The following is a 27310-nucleotide window of genomic DNA, read 5'->3' on the forward strand; positions in this document are numbered from 1 at the left end:
ATCGCTCATATCTATGCAACCACATTGCCCGCACGTATTACTTTCGTATCATTCTGCAAAGAAGACATTACCCGATCATGCATGGGTGGTGCCATGCATGACGTGATCAGAGCTAAAGTTAGCCTCTCGCTTAGCATTCAGAAGCATATTTCGGCAGTACGGTTGTCGACCAGAGCAGGAGGGGTCGCGTTTGAGAGTTCACTCAGCCGTAGTAGGTATAACCCATCGAACTTAAATCTCATGAGCAGTTATAAGGTCTTAAGTGTGCATTCATTGCAGAAATTTGACAGTTGCTCGGCTATGGCGCCCCTGTGTCCGACACATTCAGTCCGGAAATGGCGTGGAGACTCTGGCAGCAAGACAAAGGGATGCCAGTACACATTTCTGACCACAGCGGGCCCATTACAAATAGGGACCGAGTACGACTGCAAAGTTCGACCATGGGGCATCCGTTAGCTGCATTGCAAGTTCATGTAATCTTTGCAATTCACGAATTCCACCTTCTTGTGTAGTATTTGGTTGAGTCATTTTTCTACTGTTCACTGTAAAACAGTTGCATCCTTGGGGTGTATATTTGTCCCGCAACGATCATCATCTGCCTTGCTTGCACTTCCTTTCTTAAACACTCCGCTCGCTACTTTCGTGTCGAGAATGCTGTCAACCTAACGCGCATGCCGTTCGTGCCTTGTAAGTACCGGGTAGGCGACTTACCTTGGAAGATGATTATCGTTATGGGGCAACATGCGCCCCAAAGGGTGCAAGCTTTTTTTTAAAATGGTGCCCATACACCCTCAAACTGAAAAATTTTTTTTTACATCCTTCAGGGGTGTACCTTGCCACCAAATAATGATCATGTATTGCTTGCGTTCTTCTGGAAATTCTGCACTTACTACTTTCCCCGTCAACAATGCTGCGTCACATTGACAAATGTGCACACCGTTTGTAACCTGGAATTCCTAGGCACATAGTGTCAAAATAAGTGAAAAGCTCGCAAGATCGGTGACGTTCACCCACTCTAAAAAGTTAGCTGCATCTGGGGCTTGCCCCATACAACTCATCTCTCTTTCATTTCTTTTTTAACGCTCAGCACCCGGTATTTTCAGGTCAGAGTGGACAGAACACCACAGCACCTGACGGGTGAAAAAATGCTTTATTGATGAGCAAAACCACAGAAACCTGACTTTGTTTGCACCGCCGACAAAAGCTGGCAGCACCCAAAACTCTGCAAACATGCTTGGCGCTACTTGCATTGGTCTTGGAGACAGTCGACGAGCTTGTGGCATGGAAAAAAAAAAAAGACTGCTGCTGACGAAGGGGGTTGCACCGAACCTGAATCTCAGTCGTCGCCGTTTTCGTGGCAGCTAGCCGGGGAACCGCTGCGGCTCCGTGACCGCGATTCGCGCCTTGAGGACTGCGACCGACTCCTGCCGCTTCCTGGCCCGGCCGAGTTCGACCGTGACCGATCGCGAGACCGGCTACGAGACGAGCCCTTCTTCCCACCAGTCTTGGCGACCTTCCCATTCTCCTCTCCCCGTACAGGCGAAGCAGAGCGGGACTTCCCGCGGCTACCGCTGCGACTTCGGCTAGACTTCGACTCGTCCTTCGACTTCTTGCGGCTCCGCGAGCGGCTCTCGCGCTCCTTCACCGGTGACCTTGAGCGGCTCCGCGAAGCCCCCTTGCCATCGGCAGGCGACTTGGAACGTGAGGCGCTCCGCGACTTCTGGCCGCTGCTGGCGGGAGACTTTGATCGGCTTCGACTCAACGACTTCTTCTCAACCTTGCCCTCGGACCGGCTACGGCTGCGCGACTTCCGCTCGTTGCTGGCAGACCGCGACCGGCTCCGGCTGGACGGCTTGCTGCGCTTCTTGACGGGCGAGCGGGACCGGCTTCGGCTGGTGGCCTTGTCGTCGCTCTTCTTGCTGGCTACGGAGCGGCTTCGGCTGCGGCTCGCCTGCTTCCGGTCCTTGCTGGCCGACCGGCTACGACGCTTTGGCGACCGAGAGCGGCTGCGGGACTTTCGGCGGGGCGCGGGTGACTTGGAGCGTGACTCGCTGGAGCGGCGCCGCCGCGAACCACTCCTGGAGCGCCGCTTGACGGAGCGCGAGCGGCTGCGGGAGCGTGACGCGCTACGCGAGCGACGCCGCTTCTGCGGGCTGCGACTCTTGCGGCGCTTGGAGCCTGAGCGGGATCGCCGAGTGCGCCGCGGCGAGCGGCTTCTGGAACGTCTACGGCTGCGACTGCGGCTCCTCGAGAAGCTGCAACGAGACACAAGTCAACAGCTAAGCTGGACGGGTCAGCCACTTGTTACACAACTGAGGGAACCAAATGACTACATGGTATAATTAGGATCAGTACCTTTTTTGTTAAAGGGGGCGTGGCACCTAATTTTCGATCATAATCTGCATTGTGTGAGGTAATCCTTGTGCACTCAAGAACACACTGGAAAATTTTTTTCACATCTGAGCCAGCACATAATTGGTAATTTTATGTTTTATAACAGTCGAGCAAGACTGACACGTGGGCTGTGACGTCGAAAGCTGCATGCTTGCAGAGCAAGCATGCAGCTTCCGATGAAGAATACCGCGTTTCAGCTGTGCATGGATGCAGCAGACTTCTGCTTTGCTTGCCATTGGAATTGTTCAACTTGCAGCAGCTGAAACAATGCCACCGCGGCACCTATGTAGCGCTGTGGGGTGCTAGAGCTAATACAGCAAGGAGCGCTCCGTATTGTTCTTCAGGTTCCCCACGGAGCCCGTCAAGCGTAAGGCTTGGGAGATGAATGTGGGCAAGAAAGACGTGCTTATTTGATGTTTTTGTTTCTCGGAACACTTCACGCCAGGCAGCTACGATGATTTGAGCCTGCTAGCCGAGTTTCGGATAACTGTGAGAAAGCCGAGGCTGTCGCCTTAGCGATGCCAACCGTGTTCGCACACCGACTGGGCTTCCCTGTCCACCTGCTTTGGTAAGTAAGAAGACAAGGCACTCCTTATAGCCACGTCAAGCCGAGGATGTGGAAGGAGGAGGCTCAGGATTAATTTCCACCACCTGGCATTCTTTAACCCTTTCGCTGTCACGGACGTACCGGTACGTCATCGCGCTTCCCCCCCCTCAGTGTCACTGACGTACCGGTACGTTCTCTATCGCGCGTTCAGAATTTCGCGCCTGAGCGCAAAGCTGGCGCTCCCGGACTTGGCCACGCCATCTGCTGACTCTTCCTACAAGTTCGTATTTTCGCCCCGACCTGTGTTAGTACATGTATTGAAGAGTACGGTGCGACTGCCACGCCCCCTCTCTTTTTCCTGAGTGGCGCGGTGGCTCCGCGTTTGCTGGATCATGCGTCGCGCGCGTGTGGTTATGGGTTCAAGGGTTGTTCTGCCATCTCCGCCGGTTTGAAGGTTTTTATTTTTCTTCTGTTGGTGCGTCTGCTACGGCGCGTCAAGTTCAGGCGCACGCGTCGCCGTTGCCTCTCCGAAAAGGGTGACTCGATTGCTGCTTTCGCTCTCTCGCCGCACCCTCGCTTCCGACTTGCAGCAGTAAATGTAATGCCCTTCGAAGTTTGTGTTAGCCTTTTTCTATCTCCCTCTTCTTGATCACACAACGTCCCATTTATCTCCGTTGCGCGGGCGACTGAAAGCGCATCCTCCCTGCGCGCGGTTACTTTCGGATAGCTGAGCGGCGCGAGACCTTTGTCTGTTCATTGGAGCGGTGGCTCTTACGATTCAGAATACGAGCCGAGCTCGGATTTGGACTCGGACAGCGTCTAACGCAACGAAGAGATGAGTTCCGCATCGTCAGATTCGGATGTTGAACGGATGTTATAGTCAGGCTGATGATGATGATGTTTACTAATAACAGCTGCAGAACATTGAAATGTGCATATTGCATTGACTATGTTATTTGTATACCAATCATAGTCAAAAATAAATTGCTATGTTCATTCCCTGTTATGCTCGTTCCCTGAAACCAAGCCGACACTGGGGGTGCGTCACGGCCAGAAAGGTCCGACAGCGAAGGGGTTAATGTGCATTGCTGCCATCAAAATTCAGTTGTTTTGAGGTTGGAAATCTGCAGCAATTGGTGCCGGAGTACTGATTAAGCATCCTCTTTCACATCTTGATCACACTACTGCACGCTCACCCCTTACCCCACTCCCCTTTCTTGGGCTGAAGGAACTGTCCCTGGGGTGAAACATGACTCCGAATACAGGTTTCCGGCTCTAAAAATTGCTTCTGGTTCATTTAACATAAGAAAGCATGACCTGCGAGGTGGATACAGTTACTTCGAGCTGCCACGTGCCCGGCAGCGTCTGCAAGTTTATCAGCAAGATAGATGGAACAGCGATGTTTCCTGTATATTTCATGTTTGCGATTATCCCATTTGCACAACAGCATTTTTGCCACTCGAACATTTTATCCATGCAAATGATTACTTCTGCATCGGTCAACACTAATAGTTCTTCCGTTTGACACAGAGGCTCCAACTGCATCAAGTACATGCTTCAAATGGCTGAAAACTTCGCTAAATCGAAACCCTGTTAAACAATTACTTTGTTAAATTAAAAAAAAAGTTTTCAATAGAAGGTCAGGAAATTACCATAGTTTGTTACATTACGGGTTTTGTTAAGTCTGAGGTTCGTTATATTGAGTGCCGACAGTACTTGGCAAAATAAGAGACAGGTGCTACCCTACCTTCGGATCGGTTTTTCCTCGATGATTCTGATCCGGCGACCATTTATCTCGGTGTTGTCCAGCTTCTCAATTGCTCGCTTCATGTCAGAGTAGGAGGCGAACTCCACCACACTGCAGAAGACAACCAAGCATCACAGATAGGAAAACACAATGTTAAATAACACACACTACAAGCCACATAGTTTCAAGCTCTCAGTGTAGGTGTTCTTAAATGTCAGAATGATAGTCTTGATGTTTACTTTAAGGCTACAATCAACGACCAGTTTTTCAGACATGCCCAATAATTCGGATGCCTTTGCGGCACCACCATGTATCCCACCCCATAGAGTGACCCTATGTATAATATCGTCATGTGTACATCCTTACATCCTCCTTGTACACGGGGGACCTACCCTCTGTATAAGGATTTCCAGAAATTCGCATGCCGATACCCTTTGCAGTCAGATTTCAACTTTTCTGTCGCGACTGCAGGTCCGGGAAAGGCGATAATCGAGGCCACTACCGCCACTAGCTTGAAGCAAGACCTCAAAGCATCTCGCTTTCTAAATGTTCGCACACCTGCTCATGATTCGTTGGCGCCGTGCATTCATCAGCATGGTGAGACGGCAACGTGAATTGAACACCGCCTACTCAGTGACGCAAGAGGTGAACATTCAGATAGTGCGATGTTTGTGCGATCTTGCTTTTGATTATATCGCTGCATCGAACCAGTGCCCTCGCACGCTGATCCACTAGCAGCTGTAGCCACAGCAGCAACATCAGGTCAAGCTGCTTTGATGTTCGCAACCAAGCTTCCTGCTGTTCGGTGGCGTGCTTTTAATTGAAAGAACTAGCCTCTGTTAGCAATGGTACCTAGTCCACCTTTTGTCATTCTCACCGATGGCCTTGAAGTGCAGAAAGTAGGACAAAACTTTAAGGGTGTCATCGGCCTCTTTAGCAGTGTGGCACGGCACTTCACACGCATCCATGATGGGCGCATTTTCACTATCAGAGTCTGGCTCTTCGCCTAGTACATCCAGTATTTTGTCGTAGTTGAGGCGACCAGCAATGGCAACGCCACTATCGATGTGGATGTATTCGTCCAGCGGGACGTACGGAGGCAGGCAGAAGTCTGTAGAAGCGACTGTCATCTTCCTCAGCGTTTTGGTTAACATCCGCACCACCAGCTTCCAAAGAATCACCGTCACGGACAAATTCGCTGCGTCGGAAGCAGTTCGCAATTACTGTGGGTGGCGTGTTGCTCCACACATGCGCCACCATGTGCACTGCACTGAGCAGAGTTACACCATATTTTTTCTTTGCCTCCATACAGAGCAACAAGCGCTCAAGCACTTGTCTTCTGTATCGGCCTATTATATTCAGTACAACAGAGCATCTGTAAACCATTAGTTTCAGAGGAAAAGAAGCACTTGATTCTATTGATAACAAATATTTCCCAAACCTTCATGTATAGAGCTGAGCTGTAATCAGTGCCAACATGCAAAGTTGATGTCCCCTTAGTAAGAGTAGGCTGCACTGTATATCTTGATTCCTATAGACTGTACTGCATATCTACATTTCCATGTACCAAGTTACTGATAGCTTGCTACATTCTTGTTATCCAACACTACGAGACGCCCAAGTGTGTGCAGCACCCCAGTTTGTTGCCCCAAATTGGTAAGCATTAAATTTTGTGATAAATTTCTTAACATTCGATATTTGGCTTTTTTCTTGATTTGATTTGACAGTCGATTCGGAATCTACTATTTGGTATTCGCACACCCATACTTTTCGGACCTTCAGGACCTCAATGTTGAGTAGGCACTCCCAGGAGGAAAAAAGCTCTTCACCAATGTTCAAAGAGTTCAGTACATGCTGCTGCAAGTGGTTTTCAAGAAAGGTTTCTGCCAGTGTCATGGAAGACCAAGCTTGCATAACCCCTCTTACACCGAGAGGTATTCTGCTGACTCAGAATTTGTATTGATTCCACTGTGGCCAGGTAGAGTGTTCGAGTTATCACAAAACTATAAGTGCACTTTGGATGGGACTTACAAAAAATATTTATCGCTCTGCAATTAGGATAAACTGTGATCGTATTGTCGATATTCCACTGCACTTCTAAAATAAAGACTATTTCTAAAGGCAAGCTCTTACACAGGCTGGAGCACAATGAGAATAACAGTTATATCAAGAAACCCTCGCTATATGACCAGAATAGAGTTATAGCAGTAAACTTAACAGTTTACGGATTGCCAGGTTGCTGAAGTTGTAAACAGCAGTACCAACGCAGGTAGTGAGATCTTGTGGTGCTTTGCCCAAATACAATGTGTTTGAGCTGTTTCTGTGTTACACGAGTGTTCTCATTCAATAATATTTAACAGAGAGGACTGAATGTTAAAGAATATGTTGATACCGACACCTTACAACAGTAGTTAAGCCAAATATGGTAAAGTCACTGAAATAACAGCTCCGTATCCTATCCGGCCAAAGTCTGCACCACAAGACGGTACCATGAATGCTGTTTACGTGGATGTCTCCAGTATCCCGGTGTTCCACAAAGAGGTTTACGGGCACAAAGGTTTACGGACAAGCCAAAGCTCTCCAATTCCAGTATCCCAGTGTTCCGCAAAGAGGTTTACGGACACATAGGTTTACGGACAAGCCAAAGCTCTCCAATGCCAGTATCACAGTGTTCCGCAAAGAGGTTTACGGACAAGCCAAAGCTCTCCAATGCCAGTATCCCGGTGTTCCGCAAAGAGGTTTACGGACACAAAGGTTTATGGACAAGCCAAAGCTCTCCAATGCCAGTCAAGCAATAACGTAAAGGCAGGAAGTTTCTACTAACCCTTCATTGCGCCTGTGCCGGTGTGCATCAGCATAGGTCACATCGCCAACTTGCCGCATACGGTCCTTCAGGTCCTGGTGGGGAGAGAAATCCACACCGCGAGGGCCAGGCAAGGGCAAGCACACTCGAATTTAGGCACAGCAACAGCGCAACAACCACGACACTGACCATCACTTGACGCATTTGCAGTAGCAGAGGTGCAGTGAACTGTAGAGGACGACGCTGAAGTACACAGACACAACCGCCATGCACTTGCCAGCCAGGTTTGTGCCACATGAGCCGTTTCACATCTTTTTTTTCAGCAGCGAAGTGATAACACTCATTATGCTTTTTTTCAGGACTCTGAGCGCGGTAAGTGCTCTTTCGTTACAGTACTTGCACTATTTACTAGTACTAAAGAAGCGCTACACTGGTAATTAAGTACAAATTAATTACTTGTGGAGATTAATAGCACAACCAGAAATGTGCGAAGCTTGAACGGTGTGAGTGAAGTAATAAATGTGTCACCGAGGGCTACTACTAAATCAATTAAAATGAGCAAGCACGCAAATTTCTAAGGAAGTTCTACCTCAGAAGAGCTGTAGCAAAGCGATAACTACAACCATTCTTGCTGCTGTTTTCTGACAAGCCACTATCAGGTACACAGCATTGGACAAGGAATAATGATGAATACTGTTGCAAGTCCAGAAACCATAAGATCTGATATTTTTTACCTATGAGGACTAAAAATGTTATGCCTATTTAAGTGTACCCTGGACATTAAGAGCTTTCTTTTATAATATGCTCATATGCACATTAAAGGATTGCCACCATAAAACACTGGGATACAATGGTAAAAATAATAAATGAAATAAAGAAGGGTCAGAACTGCATGAGAAAAAGTAAACCTTGGAGGTGCAATATTAAAATGCACATGCACACCTTTACATGTTGTGTGTCGCACCTTTTAGGTCCCATTTTGTCCTAAAATATCCTTTTATTTTTGGGACTGTTTTTGAAAGCAATGTTTCTGCTTTTACCTCTATCAGAAATACAGACAGGAAAGTACTAGGCAAAGTGCCACAGAAATGAAATGCCCACAAGGATAACTGCCAACAAAATTGCATCCCAAACGAATTAACACCTAGCAGTGTATCTCAAAGTAAACCCTTTGTGTTGTATGTTGCCAGTTTGATCCACCATTTTTTTCCCTTCAGTAACATGTCCTGGGGAGGGAGGAGCAGAGTAGGTTTTGTGGATCTTGAATGTGCACTGTTTGCCCTACATACCAACTATCTACTTTAGAGCAAAAGATGCTTTCAGAAATTAACATATTGCTACTATTTTGTCTCCACCTGCTCAGGTCAGCTTGACTAAATTTGCCTTCTGGCATGTAAAACCTCAGAAGTTAATTTTTAAAAAGTGAATCATCCGGTGAGAAAAATTGTCTAAAATCCTCTGACGCCCTCAGAAATGGCGATGGGGTTAGCATAGCTGCAAAAGGTCTCTACTCAAAGAAAAGTGTGAGCACACTCTGGTTATTCTCTAGTTAACAACGGTGATATGGCACTTGACACCTGACTGGCAAGAGCTTCTGGCTACAGCACAGTTAAAAGAAAGGAAAAACTAAAGAACACCCACAAAGTTTGGAAAACAAGCAATGCCACTAACGGAACAGGATAACACTTAGCAAGGGCTTAGCGAAGGTCATGCACAAAATAAAAATGGGAGGAAAAAGAAAAGGAAGCAGCTGAAGTTAAGCAACAAGAAAAAGAAAGCAATAAAACAGATACTGTAAAATAAGTTCCAGCAAGCAAACAAGTTTTGCCCAAGGGGACATTTTAGCCACAGCCAATCGACATGTGATGCGAGCATTCATTGCACCAATGTTGGCGTGGTTCGTTTTACTTTGCACAACCTGTCCCATGGGCAAAGCCTGTAGCAGGAAGAGCAAAACATCTTGAAAGGCAACAGGCAAAACTAATTTGCCACATGACACAACGATGAACAAAGAGGCTGGTCAAGAAAATTGATAGCTGTCTCTCTAAGTGCATTGCAGTGAATACAGGTCAAAGGTCATGTCAGCCAACTAGTAACAAGAAACAAGAATCTGCTCATAATCTAGCTCTCGTTCTATGGTGCATGACACGTACTTAAGGTAAAATCCCATATGGATTGTCCTTTTGCCTGTCACCAGTCCTCCAGCATATGGCACAAGTTAGATAGATGGATCAACAAAGAATAGGTGAAGCCTTTGTCTCCTGGAAACACAGTGTCCATGGTTGGCTGACATAATCTCGTACGTTTAACTGCACTGCATGGAGCTAGTGAGACAAGACCACTGGGGTCAGCTGCAAACAGATTAGATCATTCAGAGCGTAATCTACAAATGCTGCAAGAATTCTGTAGCTGCAATCTCATGCTGCTTTTATTAAGGACAAACCTGAATCATGCTGCAACATGTGCTATGATTGTACAACCAGTAATGGTTACTGTTATATAAGGCTAATTGGGTGCCGAGCTGGGCTGGTTGGCTTGACACAGAACAAAAATCAGTGGAGTAAAGTGACAAGAATGCAGCATGGTTCCAGTCACCTTCCACAAGTGTTTTTTTCCTCACACTGTCCCATGCGAAACTGTGCATGTTACTCTTGTCCCACCACAGTACAGTACCTGAGAGATTGCAGCCACGTAGGAAAGAAGAAAAAAAAGAATGCAGTAAACAAGAAGAGATAGGGCACACAAACAATGCAGGCACACAGGAGGAAGAGAAAAGAAGAGGATGTCACCAGGGGCAGCGCAGTCCAGACAGAAGGGAGCCACGTGAAGCAGCAGGGAAGAGGGACGGGACGATGGACAGGACAAGGTCAGCATCAGAAGGATTCGAAGAGGAGGAGGAGGAGCAGGAGGAAGGGAGGATAGACAAGGCAAGACTGGCCTCCTCTCCGGTCATCAGTTATGGCAGGAGGAGGAACAGGGAGGGGGGGGTTCAACAATATCCCGCGCACATGTCTTTGCTGCAACCATCCAAAACCCCCCCCTGGTTTCTGTGAAAAAGGCCCCACCGTGGCGATGACGGGGGGGCGGAGACCAGTGGGGTGGTAGTATTTACCTTGGCCAGTGCCCCAAGCGTGCTGGCGGGCAAGCCCCGAGCGCACAGTCCGAGAACAACTCTGAAGGAGGGCGCATTGGGAAGGTGGTGGTGGTGCAGTGCTGCTGAACACCCCACCACATCGAGGGGAAGAGGAGGAGGAGGACAGAGCACCACGCTCCGTGTACACCGTGGAGGAGGGACCCCCGAGAGACCGAGAACATCGTGGGGCCGCTCTCTTACCACCACCCTCCCGAGACCATCGACCGACCGACGGCTCGCTCTCTCTACAAGCAAACAGCCCGGGATGTGGCCCCCCAGACCCGAGGTCAAAAACGGCAGCACTGACCCCAACACCTCTTGGCTTCGTGTTGTGCGCGTGCTTTCGTAGGGCACTTATTGCAATACCACTGGCTTTATTTTCAGACTTGCCCCTCGCGGCAGTGCTCCAAAAGGCTAAAGCCAACGTTCAGTGGCCGAGAGAGGTAGTTAACACTGACGATGAGCTCTTGTGGTCAGGGCTAACGAACAGTGGTACAAGTTCAGGTGGCAGCACTGGAGCTGGCAAAGAAATAAAAGCCTGAATTTTTTGTACATATCTTTGGGGACATCGCTTTCAGTGAGCGACGATTGGCAAAGCCCCGGCTTGTCGTCCCAGTGAGGCACCATGCTGGACTTAGCGCAGCACAAAAGTGAAAGTATCCCCAAAGGTTATCAGGTGAGAATACAGGACGAGACTACTTTCCTCTCTCGTAGCTTTTTCTATCCCGTGGCCGAATGGGTGTGGTTAAATTTGATAGCTTGGGCAACCACATTTTTGCTGACCAGTGAGGCAGTGACCAATGCTTGTGCCGTGCATGAAATATGAAAATCGCAGTATCTTAATTTGTTTTCGGCAATAAAATTAGATGCACGACTTTGTAACTGCATGCGGATTCATGGAAACCTATGCCACCAATCCGAAACCTCTATCATCAAAACGCAATGATATTGCTACCTTTAGTGTAGTTAGAATGCAGATTGAGGTACAGTTGCGTTCAACGCGAGCTGCAATACGGCGCCTGCAGTCGAAGGGGCTCCAAGACTACACAGTGGCCAAAAAAAAATTACCATAAACAAATTGGAGAGCTAAACAAATATTCCAATTATTAACAGCATTCGCTCAACAACTTTTTCGTATGTAAGTGGCGGCATGCCACCTTGGAGCTTGTTTGACCAAGGGTATCACGTTGCAGCTCACGTCGAACACCACTGTACCGCGACTGTCAAATTTCACGCACAGTGCAGCCCACTGTTAAAGAGAACTTGTGTGCCGAGCTCGGGCAAGCATTTAATGGTCCAGCTTTGCAGCAGGCTTGTGCTTGGTGGCGCTGGCACCTCTTTGCGACCCTGTGCAGGGCGCCGACATTGCTACAGCTAGCACACACAGCTAGAGCGCCAGGAAAGTGAAAAGTGTTTCCTTGGAACAGTGTGCAGCACTGTACACCAACGGTGCATTTGGCCGTATCCCACTGGTCACTGCAACAGTGGTCACAAAGCACTGAGCCTGTACCATCTGCTTGGCAAGCCTTATTCCTTAAGCAGTTCTGGTTCAACCCTGTCCCTGACCACCACCTTATCTTGTACTCGCTGCTAGCATCACGACTTGGTTCACTTCTATCGCCACCATATGTTCCTTAGCTCGTGCGAGCTTTCGGGATAGTATGCTCTCATGCGAGTCTTATGGCACTTCGCTTGTGGCAAAGTCTGGGAAACAAAGTTAACCGCCAGTAAATTGAAAGACAGCTTAATTCGATAAGATAAACACTGCAGAACACCTTCGGGCTTGGTACGGCGACAGGTTGAAATACCGTGCCACTTATAACTCCGGAACTCACTTGCCCATGTCAAGTAGACTGGCAATGCTGTTGTCAAGCTAATAGCCAATGTAAAAAACAAAGTATTGCGGTAAGCTTAAAGCCAGAGAATGGCACAGCGGCTGAACGTGACCTATTTGCTAGTCGTGCTGGTTTTTCATTAACATGGGCAGTTAAACTACGGGAAGCCATAACAATTTCATTACAATAGAACGCTGCAGGAGCTTGGAAACACTTGAGACTTCAGCTAGGCGAGAGTCAAGCTATGACAGCCTACTGACATGTCAACCAATGGAAAAGCTCGACAATGGTAATGGCACTGAGCATTGGCGACACGAACCGAGGCCTCTCACTGCTATAACATCACATTACCTAATATTAAGTGTTATAAATAGGCAAACTATGGTTCCCTGGTTGTAAGGGCTCAGCATAATTAAGTAGAAGCCTTCATACAGATAAAAAGAAACATTCCTGTACTGCTGCGATAACAAATAAGCAATTTTTTAATATGTAAATTGTATTCGGGCGACTTTCCCAAAACGTTCAAACCCACTTGGACAAAGTGCAGTCTTTTATGCTATGCCAAGCAATCAGTGTTTCGCCATTGAATCTGCAGTTCACAACAGAGGAAGCACATAGAAAAACATGTGTTCGTTCTTTTACCTGCCAGCTGATGCGGCTGCTCAGGTTCTCGATGATAACCCGGTAGTCAGTCCGTGTGGGTGGGCCGTACCTGTTGGTGCCGCTGCTGCACCAAGAGACAACACAGGCAGTCTTTTGCAAGCAAAGCTCCTTGACGGACACATCTTCGGTTGTTTGCTCAGGAGTGCGACACCCTCCGTGCAGGCCTCTGACTCGTTGCAGGCAGTGGCGCCTTACGATGTCCAAGATCACTGGCACAGCTATGACAGATGGACAGATTTACGGCTCATTCACACCGGCGACCGGCAGAGGTCACGTGACCGAGTTGGTCGCAAATGGTTCAAAAGTGACTGTTTTGGGTCAGTTGCTTGCTGCTGACCAATCGGCCGCGCAGGAGCAGCATCTCTGTACACGCAGATGTGCACTGTACGTGGCGATGACGATTCGAGCAGACGCAAGCGACATCGACTGCGAGATATTTCAGTGTGGCAATGGGTGGGTCACTCTTGCCAATGTGAACAGAGGTCACCGCAAGTCACTCGCTGCTTGTGGTCAGTCTCGCAACCTCTGTGAATCATCAGTGTGCATGCAACCTTACACTGTGTGCTTGCCTGTACTGCATATTTATTTTTCAGGGGATAAAAGTTGGTGAACATAACAGGCTGCGCAAGCAAGGGACACTTATCGGTGCTTCTGATCCCAGGCCTGGTCTATGCTCATGCTTTTAGCTTAAATTAGGAAGTGGCCAAACATCTATTACAGTGAACCACCTGTAAACTGTATTGTTGCAGGCAAGAGAGAAGGAAGAACACTGTTGTGAACAAAAGAATGAGGCTGACAGTGCCATCTTAAAGATCACGCGTGCAAGCCAAAACATTAAGATGCACTTTCCAAGGGCTCTGCACTAAGTCAACTCCAGTTAATTTGACTTTTCACTTAATTTGAACACCCTGGAAAATAACTGGGCAAAGGCGTACCTTGCTATGAAAAAAAAAAAAAAAAAAACGTTTAGTTCGATTGCTTTAAAAAAAAAAAATGTTCGATTGTGAAAGCATGCCACTTCAGTTAATTTGATCCCCCACTCCCACCCCACTGGTGCCCCCTGATGCAAATGGTGGCTACTACATGTTGAAAACAAGAAAATGCAGTAGATGAAAACTTATTCCGTAAGCGGTGACAGTAACCGCAGCAGCATGTCCCACACTGAGGACGACAACTTCTTTTTCTTCTGGGCGATATCTTTATTATTTTTTTCTGAGCTTATGATAGTATTGAGTTCTGCTAAACACTAATTGACGATAACATGTACAGTTATTGTAATACTGAAGTGATGTGGTCTGTTCACGATGACAGACTAGTTTAAATCGTAAAACTTTTCCATTTGTTCATTTTAGTGTTGCTTGTTAATTTGACCTTTTGCATTATTAGACTGAAATTTGTGGTCCCGCAAGGGTCGTATTAGCATAAGTCTACTGTATGCCTTGGATGTCCGCTCGGAGACTAACCTGTCGGTCCAGGTGCTCCGCGGCGGAGGAGGCCGGCGAGCCGTTCCGTGTGCCAGCTCTACAACGACCCTGGACGAAAGATACCAAACGATTACCTCCAGGCCAACTTTCCATCCTAAGAATTTGAAGAATACCACAGCTGAAGCTAAAAAGAGGGGAAAAAAATGGCAAAAAAATGTATAGTTGCTTTCTTATATAATACAGATTGACTGTTTATTAACCCTTCAAGTTATTTCATAAACAAGTGCACAATTTCATTTGTTTTATCCTGGCAAATTACCGGACATTATACCTAAATCAGTGAATGTATTAAATGTGTGGTTCATCTTACATTCGTCCAATTATTAATAAAAGATTTGCCCTGAAAGGAGTGTCCCTCACGTTTAAGGTTCAACGTAATTATTTGAACAGATAATGAAATAAACCACGAGTGTAGAGGACAATCTTCAAGCTGCCAAAACTAAAATGCGCGAGGCCAACTGACCAACCGAGTCGACAGGCCCGGTTCGTCTCCAGCAAGTAAAGCAAAAAACGCTGCGGCCTGCACAAGTGCATCTCTGACGATGTCGGTAGTACAACTGGAGCTGGTTCATTAAAAGGTTTAAAGATATGCAGACTTTGTTCTGCAAGGTCACTGCTTTAATAATTGCAGCAGGGATGACCTGCACCAGACAAGCAGAAATGTTTATAATAATGTCTGTTCACGAAATATGCACATTATGGCAGCACGGCTGCCGTTACAAGTTGGTTCCATAAGTTGGTGTCACTACTTATACCCACTTATAATAATACCAGCTTTAAGAATAGACCGGAGATAACTGAGTAGTCGCAGCACCGTTAACTTTGTGTTTCGCGTTTTATTGACGTCGCCATAAATTACCACGGCGACGCATTGTGGGAAAAGAAATGTTTGCACGTGCTCGAAACGTGGATTAGCCGGAGTGCGTTTTTAACGAACTCCGCAACAATTCACGGAGCGTCACCGCACGCGGTGCGGCTTTAGAGGAAGTGTTCGAACACGACGATCAAACTCATTCGTACCGTTCGCCGTCCAGTTCCCGACCGTTAAGCTCGTACACAGCATCGTCGGCGTCTCGGTGGTCGTCAAACTCCTGCAAAAGCACGATATGTCTTTTTTTTTTTTTTAAAGTAAAGGAAACCTGCGCCAGGCGCCCAGCACGCGAAGCAGCTGCAGTTCGCACCCCTTTCCCCTCCGGTCAATTAACGATCGACGAAAAGCAACGCCCATATCACATTAAGAGAAAAAAAATATGCACTGCGACATGGCTCACCACAAAGCCGAATCCGTTCTTGAGCAGGACTTCGCGGATCTTGCCGAACCCGCGGAAGAACCTTTCCAAGTCGCGCTCTCGTACACGGTAGCTGAGGTGGCCGACGTAGACCCTGGTCATGTTTTCGGTTGCTCGTCGCGAGACCTGCGTCACGTCGAAAAATAAGGCGGCGCAGTTTCCAGCATCGCTGCGTGTTTCCAGCGCAAATCTAGACGCGCAGTGCGCGCCGGGACGCAAAATATCGCGAGAGACCTTGAACTGCCCGTCGGCAACATAGAATGGCGCGATAGCAGAACGTTCTAAAGAGGCTCAATTAGCGGCGCGCCTAGCGCTCAGCCTGGGAAGAAATTCAATTACCGGATGAAGCCGCGGGTGATTAGAATGCGGGAATAGGAAGAACGCCCAGGATGCCTATTGTGGAGTGTTTTGGGGGCGAGAGGTGCGAAGTCGACGCTTCCTCGCAGATTCAAGACGGCAAGGCCCTTATCGCCATTTTGCAACCCGCAGCAACATGAGCGTAACGCGCACACGCGACCCACGTGCAAATGCTTATCATTAGTTCCTTTATAATAAATTTTAGCGCATTACTTGACTGCGAAAAAACTGTAAAGTTATTTACGTTTATTTATTAGCTTATATTGAGTTGCAACGCGCATACAATAGGAAACTGAATTGGCAATTTGATTTTAATTCCGACCAATCGTACGACGGAAAAGTTCACGTCCGGAGCAGTGACAGCCAGCCAATGGGCAACCGATTGCCACGGGCGCATCGTCTTTCAAAAAAACGTTTTGGGCCGCTCGCGCAAATCGCAAGTGGCGTAAGGGCTTTTCATGCGGAGCAGCGTATTGTGGCCAAAGCGTGCGTCTGCGGCAGACACCGTTTCTGGAGACTGCATCGAGGACGAGGCACGGAGGAACCTCCGCAAACGGTGAGCGCACGATTTGCCGCATTTGTTGGCGTGAGGACAGGCTTTGTTGTGCGTTACGTTGGCCATCTGGGTGACGCCTGACTCAGGGCTGTGTGTAGGCTTGGAAAAACAATGTCCTGAACATCAATCCGCCAAAGCTTCGCTCTCTAGGAAAGCCCATTTCTCGTGTTCAGAGACGACCAGACGTTTTCACATCTCGTTGTGCGACCGCCAACTGTCTGCCGGTCTCGGTAGTAAACAATCGCCGGTAATTGCTTTCTGAAACCAGTAGCCCTCGCAACGCCGCTACTGGGCGTGGGGGCTAAATTCGTCTTGGGCACACCACACACAAGCCACTATTGCGTGACTGTGAGCCTTCGTAATTATATCGCGAGAGTAGTCGGATTTTGCTTGAGTCGTAGTGTGTAGCGTACTTGCTGGTTTAGGGCGCTGTGAAGTTCTCATTGTTTAGCTCTGCCTGGCGTGGGTGTAGTCGGTGTAGTGCGTGGGTGGGCCTTCATTTTTCAACCGCCGCTCGTTCTTGTCGGGCAGTGCCCGCCCTACGCCCTTGACTTTTGCCTAACGTTTACGGAAAACTGTCATATTGTCTAGCTTCTTCAGTCAGGAAATATGGTCGACTGCAAATAAATGTGTAAGATTTACATAATTTCGTCCCGAGGTGCTGGAGACTCCGATGAAAGCAAGTCAAGTTGGTACAATGACTGTACGTTTTCATGCTGAGTCGTCGTAAAAACACGGTAATTAAATATCCATTTCATGTACAGTCCGTCACGCTACGCTTTTTCTTAAAAAGAATGGAATCATCCCCTTAAAAATATGATTAAGTCAATTATTTGCTGCAAGCATTACCAGAAATGGAAAAAAATAATTTCGCAATTGCTACCCGGACGCCCCATGTCAAGTCTCGTCAAACACAGTAGTTCACCATAGTGGTGAACCGCAGTGTTACATTTGACACAGAAGTAAAGTGTAGTTACTTTAGGTTTTAGATAAGCAGAATTCTCAATTTACCCCAAGCGTATTGTTCGTGGTCATTTCTGTGCAGTGCTTGCCACCACTGCACAGAAATGGCTAACTTAAGTAGCATGAACATATGTGTACGCCGGCACTGAAGGGGCGTTAAACCATTCTTGCTCGAGTAGGGTGTGGATCAGAAGTGCTGCCACAAGTAGTTTTAAGGCACGCTAGACATTGTTTCTGCTGTACACAACTACGACTCGTGTTTCCATCGCATTCAGTGATTGGAGAGAGTAGTAGCAGTCCTGGCTACTGTGGTATAATTGCTAGCTTAGCCTACACTCCCTCGAATCCTAGACAACTAGACTCTCTAGAATCCTAGACGCTAGACAACTGCAGGTGAAAGTGTTGTCCTAATGGCTGTGTGTGTCTGTCCAAGATTTCTCGCGGTAGTCTCCTCCCGTTGGCTGCCGAGTACGTCGCCAACTGCCAGTAGAATAGACACGTGTCAAGAAGGAGATATTGTCACCATTTCGCAGGAACGTGCATGCAGATTCTGGCAATTGAGTCTGCGATGGAAGTGAGGATTTGCGCTATAGTGCTAGGTGTAACTTCAGGAGAGCAAGAGACACTTTTTTGTGCTGCTTTTGTTAAACGTGTCATTATTTAGCATACTTCAGCAACATTCCCCAGGACACCAAAGCTGGAACCCGGACTGCTCCGTGAGTTGGGGGCTCACCAAGGCCTCCACATGCCGGGGCGAGCGGCTAACTCGTATCTCGCTATGAATGTCGATGGGAGTGCGAGAGTGGATCTGTGAGAGTGAACAGTCGACCTTGAATGCAAACACCCCTTGGCATGCTTCGGCCTTGGTGGCTCCATCCCATGGACTGTGTTGGTTTCAGCTTTCGCCCTCCCCGCTACACCTTGAGTGCCTTGGAGATCCAGTGTTTTATTGTAATTTCAGGTGCTTTCCTGAGCCCTCCGTTTGCTGGTGTCATTTATATTTTCGCATAATCGATGATCTCGTAAGACTAATACCGTAGTCAGATGGCAGTTTGAATGACACTTCAAGCGAGCGCACTTAGCAGTTAGTGTAATTTGCAGGCTGTCAGACGGAAAGGTTTAGTGGTGCTCACTCCTTCATTGCTTGTATTGGCTAAAAATGAATGGACATATTAACGAGGTAATAGTATTTCTATATTTCATTGCAAACGTTTTTGAAAATAAGCATTTTATATTTTGCCTGATAAAAGAGTAACGGTTTACAAGACTTTAAATGCTGAGAATAATATTGGGCCTTATGGCTCCATAGATTGCCGTCAATCTGTCAAAGTGGCACTAGATGAGGCCCGTGCGCTCACTTGAAGTGTAGCTAAATTTGCCTGTTTAACTTGGGTACTAATCGCACTAGAGAAAGTAGACTGGCTTGACCTAGGGGCACTAGGGACAAGTCTGGTGGTACCTGACCAGCTGCTGCCAGAGTAGCCATGCATAAAGTTTCACAGCTGCTGTGGGCATACAAAGTGACTTCCCCATTGCACTTTGTTTACACATTCAAAATCTCGGTTGTCCTGCCGACACTACACAAACCGACTGCAGACCAAAGGCCGAGAACGCGGAGCGAGGTGAACATGGAGGCGCCTATCGAAGTAAGAGTGAAGTCTGTGTGCACCGGCTTATATCCCAGTTGGATGGGCAAACTTAATGATTGAGCAAGTGCCACTTTGGCGGTGCGTGCTAGATGGGAAAGGAAAGTGTACTTTTGAATTGATGGCACTGTCTATCAGTAAACCAGCCAGGTCATTGCATATTTACGCAATATTTGCTAAATACTATTAGCATGACCAGTTATGACCAAAGACATCACTGCACTGCATACAACACCAGAGTGATAAACTGCATGTTTCGAAGCGCTAATAACGGTGAAGCACCTTAATAACAAGACTGCTTTTGTCGGCAGGGGAAGATTGGTGGCTTACATAAGCGCAGACGCTTGTAACAGTTCAGATCGCAGAGAAAAAGTTTCAGAATTTGTGCCGATCATGCACTGCATATTAATGTGCAGTGAAGAGAGTTCAACGAACTCACTCGCATGAAAATGCATTCTGCAGCTACTGTTGCTAAACCTTTCCTTGTGACAGCCTGTGATTTGCACTAATGAAGGGCATTCATTCAAATTGACACTAAATTTGCCCTTCAATACGTATAGAAAAACGTTGTATAGAAAACAGTCAGGAGCAAATTCAGCTTGAACACTAAAAAGCTTTATATCGTGACACACTTGTGTGTGGGTAACGAGAGAGTAGGCAGTACGGACCAGAAGAAAAATCCATGCGTCGAAACGTTGGCTCCTGCTTTCACCTTGTTCTCGTTTTGCTCGTCGCCTTGAATTTCCATCTCCCGCCTTCCCCCTGTTTTCCTTGCATTATTTTAGGAATAGTGCTGTATGGCAAGATTTCATCTCTTTGTCGGGGTGGTATGCCTGAATTTCATGAAGATATGATTTTAGAACTACATTGAACTCAGGACAGCTAAACAGTGGCAAAGAGGGGGCATATGAAAAATAGCCGCTAAGAACTACTAACTTAATTGTGTTTGTACCTTCTCTTTGGCATTCTTTAGTTTGCACTGTGTTGGGTAAATGAAGATTGTTATTCACATTTTAAAGAGGTATAAAAAGTACTGCCCATTTACAAAAAAAAAAAAGAATGCTTGCACAGGGATTGCCGGTCTCACACTGTTCAGAAACATCTGTTAGGAACTGGAAACTGTGAAACATCTCTTCTTCACTTTCGTAAACCTATTCTGTGAGTTAGCAGAAAAAGGAATGTGTTTATAAGGGAAAATGTAAAAATAGTGCAGTAAACGCAGTGTACCTGCCCTGTGCCTTTGTGTCCTGTGCCTTTGCTGTGCTGTTTATTTCTTTTTCATGAACAAACTATACTCGCGGACAACATCCTGTGGCTATGAAGGAAAAGCTACGGAGGCAAAGCGCGCAAAAGCGTAAGCGCTTCTGAAAAAGAGTCCCACACTTCATTCCATGTTAGTTTAGGCTAGCGAAGAGAAAACAAACACCTTATTAGCAACAGTTAAATAAGGCGAAACACACCACTGAGTGTAAAGGTTAACTTATTTTGCTGCTTTTCTCTTCTCCGCCTGGGGGAACGTGAGACCGTCGCATGTCGAACCTGCGTTGATGCGGCGTCTGTTCTGAGCACGCAAAAGCACTGTCAAATGGTGCGGGTCTATTTGGGGTGGGAACACATGTGAGCAGCCACGCGTCCGTAGCTTTCCCTTCATAGCCACAGAAAGTTGTCTGCGAGTGTAGCTTAAGAAGACGTTTTGCTGAGCGTATTATCGTTCTGTAATCTGTAGCATAATTGCAATGAGTGCATTCCACTTCACACATCCAATTATTCTGGTTACTGAGTTCTCTAACTAGGCTTTCCTACGTTCAGTGGGGCTAGTGGTGTCCCTACGATGTTGCTGAATTTTGTCCCTTGTGGAAGTGAGTGTCCTTTAATCACATTTAGTTGGGTATTTGTAAACATTGGTTATAACAGTCTCTCCACTTCCCGTCTTGCTGACGTTCCAGGAATTGTGTATGTCCAATGCATATTATGAGCTATGGGAGGCAACTGCTTCCATGAAGCAGTCAATTAATTACTATAAAACTTAATGCAATGTGTATTCTCATGCAGTAATTGTTTATGTACTACATTGATCACAAGCTGTGGCGAAATTCAAACACCATTGCAGATGCACACTCAGTCATTGACACAGGAGTGTCCCAAGCACAAGAAAGTTGGATGCTTGTCGAGAAAAGTGATGACCAGTGCATGCACAAAGAAGTTTATTTCCCACAACAAGTGCAGGGCATATCAGCTTCTCTAAGTACTGGAATATAGGTTGAACCCCCAAACTTCCGTAAAAAAAACAAAGAAAAAAACAAGGAAAAATATTGTTGGTGTAAACTGGTACAAAATGACTGGTATATAAAACGGGGGTCAACAATTTGCCGTGGTTTCCTGAAAAAAAAGCTTCACCCACATTCTGGTACTATTTACGGCAAGGCTTCTATACGCGAGCTTCATGTTTATAAGCAAGAAATTGGACTTTGCTAGCGCACAGGCACGAGGGCCTAATAAACGCTTTTTGCGATTTCTTGTTGAGCCACTTCAATTCGTAGCCGCAGGGATGTGCTGCTTCGCTTACTTTTCTGTGCGACAATAAAAGGATAGCGACCAATCGACTCATGCGGGCCTGCCAGAACCAGCAAACTTGCAGTGGGCAACGGTGCGCAACTATTTGTAAAACGTTGTGTCCTGAAGCATGTCTACATCCTTTGTCAATGTGGCCTACGCCGATACTCAGCCAGAACTTCAGAAAAAAAAAGAAAAAAACAGACTTGCATTACAATGTCTGAGCACAAGATTAATGTGCAACAAACACATGACAAAAATTAGCAGCTTAAGTTGTACTCCAGATCTCTGGTGGTTAATCTTCGAGTTCTAGCCCTCCAACTTAGTACACACTGCCTTCTGTTAACCTATGGCGCTACACAGCAGTGCAGTGTATTAGGTCATTCATTTCAGATGTGTAACACCACGCAGATGAAAAAGAGGTAGGAAAACAGTTTCTGCTTTTTTATCCCCGTTTGTTTGCTGTTGCATATTCAAAAATAATCTTACCCAACTCGCCTGCCTTGTCACCTTGTATAGGCCTTGTTGAGAATTTAAGCCACGCACTTGTCATCCCATCTCCAACAGCTGACCAAGGCCATGTCTGTCAACTCCTTCATGGATGCACGTCAACTTCCGTGCCACCAGTAATGGCGTCAAAGGCTACCACAAGTGCATCTACAATGGCTCCACCAAGCCGGAAGAGGCGTTCGAACGAGACAGCACAGCCGTCGGCGCCAAAACGCCGCCGATCGGGCAACAACCCGCCATCGCCCGGAGCGCGGGTGAACGTGGCTGTGCGTGTTCGGCCGCTCGGCGACCGAGAAGCTGAGACGTCCAGCATCATTCGTGTGGTGGACGACAGGTGCCTCGTCTTTGACCCCAAGGCCGAGGCAGAGCCCTTCTACTTTCAGGGACAGCAGGTCTGTGCCCCTGGTCTGGTCAAGCCCAACAAAGACCAGACATTCATGTTCGACCAGGTGAGAGGACTCGAACCAGCTCGCTTTGAATAAAAAAATGAATTTTTTAACCAAAAACTAACTTGTACCTGGACTCTATGGTTGATACTTGGTTGCCTGCGTCTCTTGTTTTTCGACATGCCATGGGGACACAAAAAGATTTGCACATTTTTTATTTTTTTTGAAGGATGCAGAAATTATTTGTGGTTCATCAACTGGACAATTCTGTGAGAGATTGCACATGCATGTCTGCTTGATATTTAAATCTTTTTTTTTTAATGTAAGTACTATAGCCGAACTGCATGGAACCAAAAAAATTTTATTCCCGAAAAGCGTTCCCAGCAAAAAAAAAGGGGGGGGGGGTCATCGTGGGTGTCCTGCTAATCTGTACTGCAATGTTTATACACTTCACGGCCAAATTCAATTCAAACTAAAAAAGTTGTCTAAAGCCTTTTCTGCTTATTTTAATGTTTACATGTAAATAACTTCCATGTTATTTTTTTATGTAGTCCACAAAAGACAAAACTAATTTCCAAACATGGCCCCAATGAGGAAGTTTTGCAACTTTGATGCGCGTTTTCCATTTCGCACGGAAACTTGAAAAGTGTCAAATATAGAACAATACCTTAGCAGCATTCCTGCAGAAGATCGTGTTCAATTGTTACAAGTTAAAGAAGTCTTTCCAAGAAAGCCGAGTCTGCTATCCAACGCAGTCAAGAAACTACACATTTCCCCATAAATACACACACGCATGTAGTCTAGATAAAAAAAAAGTAAATATAAACAATAGAACCTCTATGAACGAACTTTGATTCGGAACACTTGAGTGTCTAGCGACGCATCTGTAAAGGCGGGAGCCTTTTCAGAAGGAGAAGGCTTCGTCATCTGGGACACACAACCCTTGAGAACAGACAGGGCATTTTCAGATTTTATTTTCTATATTATGCATGTGGCACCGCACGCTGTGGCATGCAAGCTCCTGTCGCCTTCTTCCCTCTCTGCTCTGCTTGTCCTCGTTCTGTGGAGACGACGTCACTGCCTGAAAGCTAACGTGTCAATAGCGTCTTCAAGTGACAGTGACAACAGAGGGGCCATGTTGCCTGTGGAACACTAATTGCCTTCATTAAAATTTTCGGTTAGCGTAAGCGCTGACTTTTGTTTGAATTTTCAGCTTTGCAAGATGTTTGGCAACATGTTTTACCAAGTATCATTTGAACTTTAGGTCCGTTAATGTTCCTTAGAAATTGAATAGGTTGTACTTGGCATATGTCTGGTGCGCGGCAGGTGTAAATGCTTGGCATCTAAAGTGGTTAATGTTAGACGAGAATCACTTGGCCCGTTCGTGTCGAGTGGGACGTCCCGACATCTGACGAGCTATTTTGCCCCGCACTGGGTGTCCCAAACGTATGTAACGGAAGAGCTTCGAGTAGCGGGAGGTGAGTGCTGACGCGTAGAGGGTTCTTGTCCATATAAAAGATAAAACGGTGAATAACCAGTGGTATCGGGCCAAGAAGAGTTGAAGGTGAAAGTAACATAAGGCAAAGTAACAAGTGGTCCCAGGTCGCGGTGGTTGGCAGAAACATATTTAATAATTTTTCATTCGCTCATCTCTTCAGTTTCAAGAATCGCTGCTTGCACACTCCATGATTGTAATGTTGCCTTCCTTATGCGGCAGGTCTTTGATGACACCAAGGACAATCAGTACGTGTACGAGCACACCACCAAGGACATGCTGACCACGCTCCTTGAAGGGTGCAATTGCTGTGGTAAGTGGTGACCGCCGAACAGACAACTGCAGAAATATTGTAGCCAAGGCATGCATGCGTGCATGCATCGGAAAGCCACATGGCTACTGCTACTTTGACTAGCATTGGACATTGTGACTCGTCTCGCATAGCAATGCAGCTCGGCGAAGTAAACATACATGAACAGGTTTACTTCCACTAACAGCTTAATGCTTTATAGTTAAGTGTTGCCTACTGGAAAAGAACCAGAAAAATACTGTTAAAGCGGAAAGCAGCCTTCTTTCAACCATTTTTGTGGTTGGTCAGTCGTCGGACTTGCGATACAGAGGTGCCGAAGGGCAGGGCGTGTGCTCTCGTGCAACCAAGTTGTGGAGAGAGGCAGGAGGGTTGTGGGGAAGGGAGAGGTACTGTCGCACAAGAACTTTCGTTCGGGCTGTTCGCTTACATCGACAATCATCGTCGATTGGCCCTGCACAATTTTCTTTTTGCTCACGGGGTTAGAGTTTTGATTATACCATTTCTGGCAAAATGTCCTTGGTCAGCAGTGAATGGCAGGCAGGAAGCATCATTTGCGGGACTAGAGCAGGAACATGGGACAAGGAGGAAGCTTGGCACACTGCTCTTCCGAAAGCGCAGTCGAAAGCGAAAGGTTGGTGCAAGGATTCGGAGCTGCAGTGGTATCGTACTGGTGGCGTGGAGAAAAACCTAACGGCACACCGGCTTCACGTCCTTCGAGAACCGTCCGTACAAGTTCCACGCGATGCCGTAGGCGGCTGGAGGTGAAGCTTGCTTCCAGTGTTCTGCCTGGTGTTGCCTACCTATTGCTGAAAAAGTTGTGGGGAAATATTTCTGCTTTCATTGAATATTCTTATTCTCTGTGTGTTTTGTACATCTCAACGAAAAATGAACGTTTCTTTCATTTTTTTTTTTTGCCTCATCAATAAAGAAGGCATAACTGCAATTAATTGCATTCTTTAATTGATATGTGGAACTTAAAGGAAATTGAAACAACAATTTGGATCTGGTGGGAATCTAACCAGTGACCTCTGCGTGACATGTGTGATACTCTGCTACTATAACTACGAAGGGCGTCTGTCACCGTGTTCACTTCCTTAGTCATTTGTGCATGTGTAATAGACTGTCCTGGAAGTGGTGTTGGTCATTTGGTTGTTAAGAATTTCTTGTTTCCTCACCCCCCTGTCCCATTGTGTGGCATAAAATGATTATGCGTTGTGGAGTGTCGTACTTGGTTTATGAGCTCTCCTAAACATAATGTTGGCGTGCCTCTTTCAAGAAGGATTTCTCAGCGCATTAATTAATGTCTTAACTGCTGAGGACAGGCAATCTTGTCATGAGAAAAGTAGCAGTACCTTCTAAACTTGACACATCAATAAATACAACACTGTCATTTGCTAGTTTCTTCAATAAAAGCAGTAAAAGCATTGTAGGCATTCCTGGGTATCGTGAACTAAAAAAAAATCGTCCGTAATCTGGTCTTCGTTAATTTGCAGTTAATCAATTTTTGATCTTGGGGCATTTAAGAGGTTAAAAAGAATATTGAAACCCCCTTAAAATTTCTTCAAAAAATGTTTAGAACACTGTTTTGCCGACGACTATAACCTAGGCCAACTTAAGATTCCTTCCTAGTAAAATTTTTTCTTCTCCTCCTTTATTTACCAGTAATTTGTCGCTGGACAAGTTATTGGAACATAAAAAAAATCTGAGGGTGAAATGAGCACATCAGTAGTCTTTGTCCTTTTGTGCGAGTCTTTTCTTTGTCATGTTTGCTTCTTAATGATCATCACATCTCTTTTATGTCGTTACTGCATTTCAAGCATTGTGGCACTCGTGATTATTCCAGTATTTGCATACGGTCCCACTGGTGCTGGGAAGACTCACACAATGCTGGGCTCCGAGGAGTGCCCGGGAGTGATCACCCTCACGGTCGGAGAGCTGTACCGGCAGGTGGAAAAGCTGAGGTCCGAAGGCCAGACATGCGACGTGGCAGTCGCCTACATGGAGGTCTACAACGAGGTTGTGCGCGACCTGCTCTGCCCCAACGGGCCAACACTGGTCGTACGGGACGACCCGGCCAAAGGCATCAAGATATCAAACCTCACCATACACAAGGTCAGCACCCCCTGGTTGGCGCCAGGCTTCTAGCGGAAAAAGAAAATGCCTGTAAACGATGCGAGGTTGTATGAAGGTGCACTGTTGTTGTGCCAATTTTTATTTTTCATTTTTGAATGAAAAGGCATTTTAGACAGTGTCGGGCAGATGGCAAATGTGAGTGGAACACTGTGTATTTCATTGCACAACTTGGGAACATGCTTCTCTAAGATTGTGCCAGCCCTGTGCAACTTATATTTCTTGTGATTGCCTCGGCTCCAATTCGTAAATTGCAGGGTGTTCCATAAAGCAGTTAATTTTCGGGTATTTAGTAAAATTTTTTGCATTATATAGTAGTTGGACATGCATTTCAGCTTCTCGTGCAAGTAATTCAGGTCAATATTTAGAACTGTGGTGTCTGCCGTGGCAATTCCGTTAGGATATTGTACAATGTCCATGTATGTTATGCCTTTTCTGCATCCCATTATATTGCCCAAGTACGCAACACATTTGAGGACACGGCCTTGAATTGCCATAGACAAACATTC

The 27310-nt window shown here is 46.5% G+C and overlaps 2 protein-coding genes across 2 annotated transcripts in view; one reads left to right on the top strand and one right to left on the bottom strand.

Moving 5' to 3' along the window:
- Positions 1-1131: 1131 nt before the first annotated feature.
- On the bottom strand, positions 1132-16397 carry LOC126544471 (uncharacterized). Its single transcript, XM_050191801.3, has 8 exons — positions 16235-16397; positions 15878-16021; positions 15627-15697; positions 14586-14654; positions 13102-13186; positions 7513-7586; positions 4689-4799; positions 1132-2255 (listed from the first exon to the last, which is right to left on the bottom strand). Exons 2-8 carry the CDS (start codon positions 15995-15997, stop codon positions 1337-1339), a joined length of 1449 nt encoding a protein of 482 aa, XP_050047758.1. The 5' UTR covers positions 15998-16021; positions 16235-16397; the 3' UTR covers positions 1132-1336.
- A 217-nt stretch (positions 16398-16614) lies between these two features.
- Positions 16615-27310, top strand: part of LOC126544470 (uncharacterized) — a 53549-nt gene continuing 42853 nt past the window's right edge. The window contains exons 1-4 of the mRNA XM_050191800.3: positions 16615-16808; positions 22538-22929; positions 24584-24674; positions 26515-26783. Of these exons, the coding sequence (XP_050047757.1) occupies positions 22600-22929; positions 24584-24674; positions 26515-26783 (690 nt within the window). The 5' untranslated portion in view covers positions 16615-16808; positions 22538-22599. The remainder of the gene's footprint in view (positions 16809-22537; positions 22930-24583; positions 24675-26514; positions 26784-27310) is intronic.

This window comes from Dermacentor andersoni, chromosome 10, assembly GCF_023375885.2.
Source record: "Dermacentor andersoni chromosome 10, qqDerAnde1_hic_scaffold, whole genome shotgun sequence".
Classification (NCBI taxonomy): Eukaryota; Metazoa; Arthropoda; class Arachnida; order Ixodida; family Ixodidae; genus Dermacentor; species Dermacentor andersoni.

Bases quoted from the DNA above. Each gene is read 5' to 3' on its own strand.
- LOC126544471 (XM_050191801.3), bottom strand. From the start codon at position 15,997: ATGACCAGGGTCTACGTCGGCCACCTCAGCTACCGTGTACGAGAGCGC. The intron at 15,698-15,877 runs GTGAGCCATGTC...GTGCTTTTGCAG, and splicing joins AGAACGGATTCGGCTTTGTG to GAGTTTGACGACCACCGAGA. The intron at 2,256-4,688 runs GTAGGGTAGCAC...GTCTCGTTGCAG, and splicing joins GAGGAAAAACCGATCCGAAG to CTTCTCGAGGAGCCGCAGTC.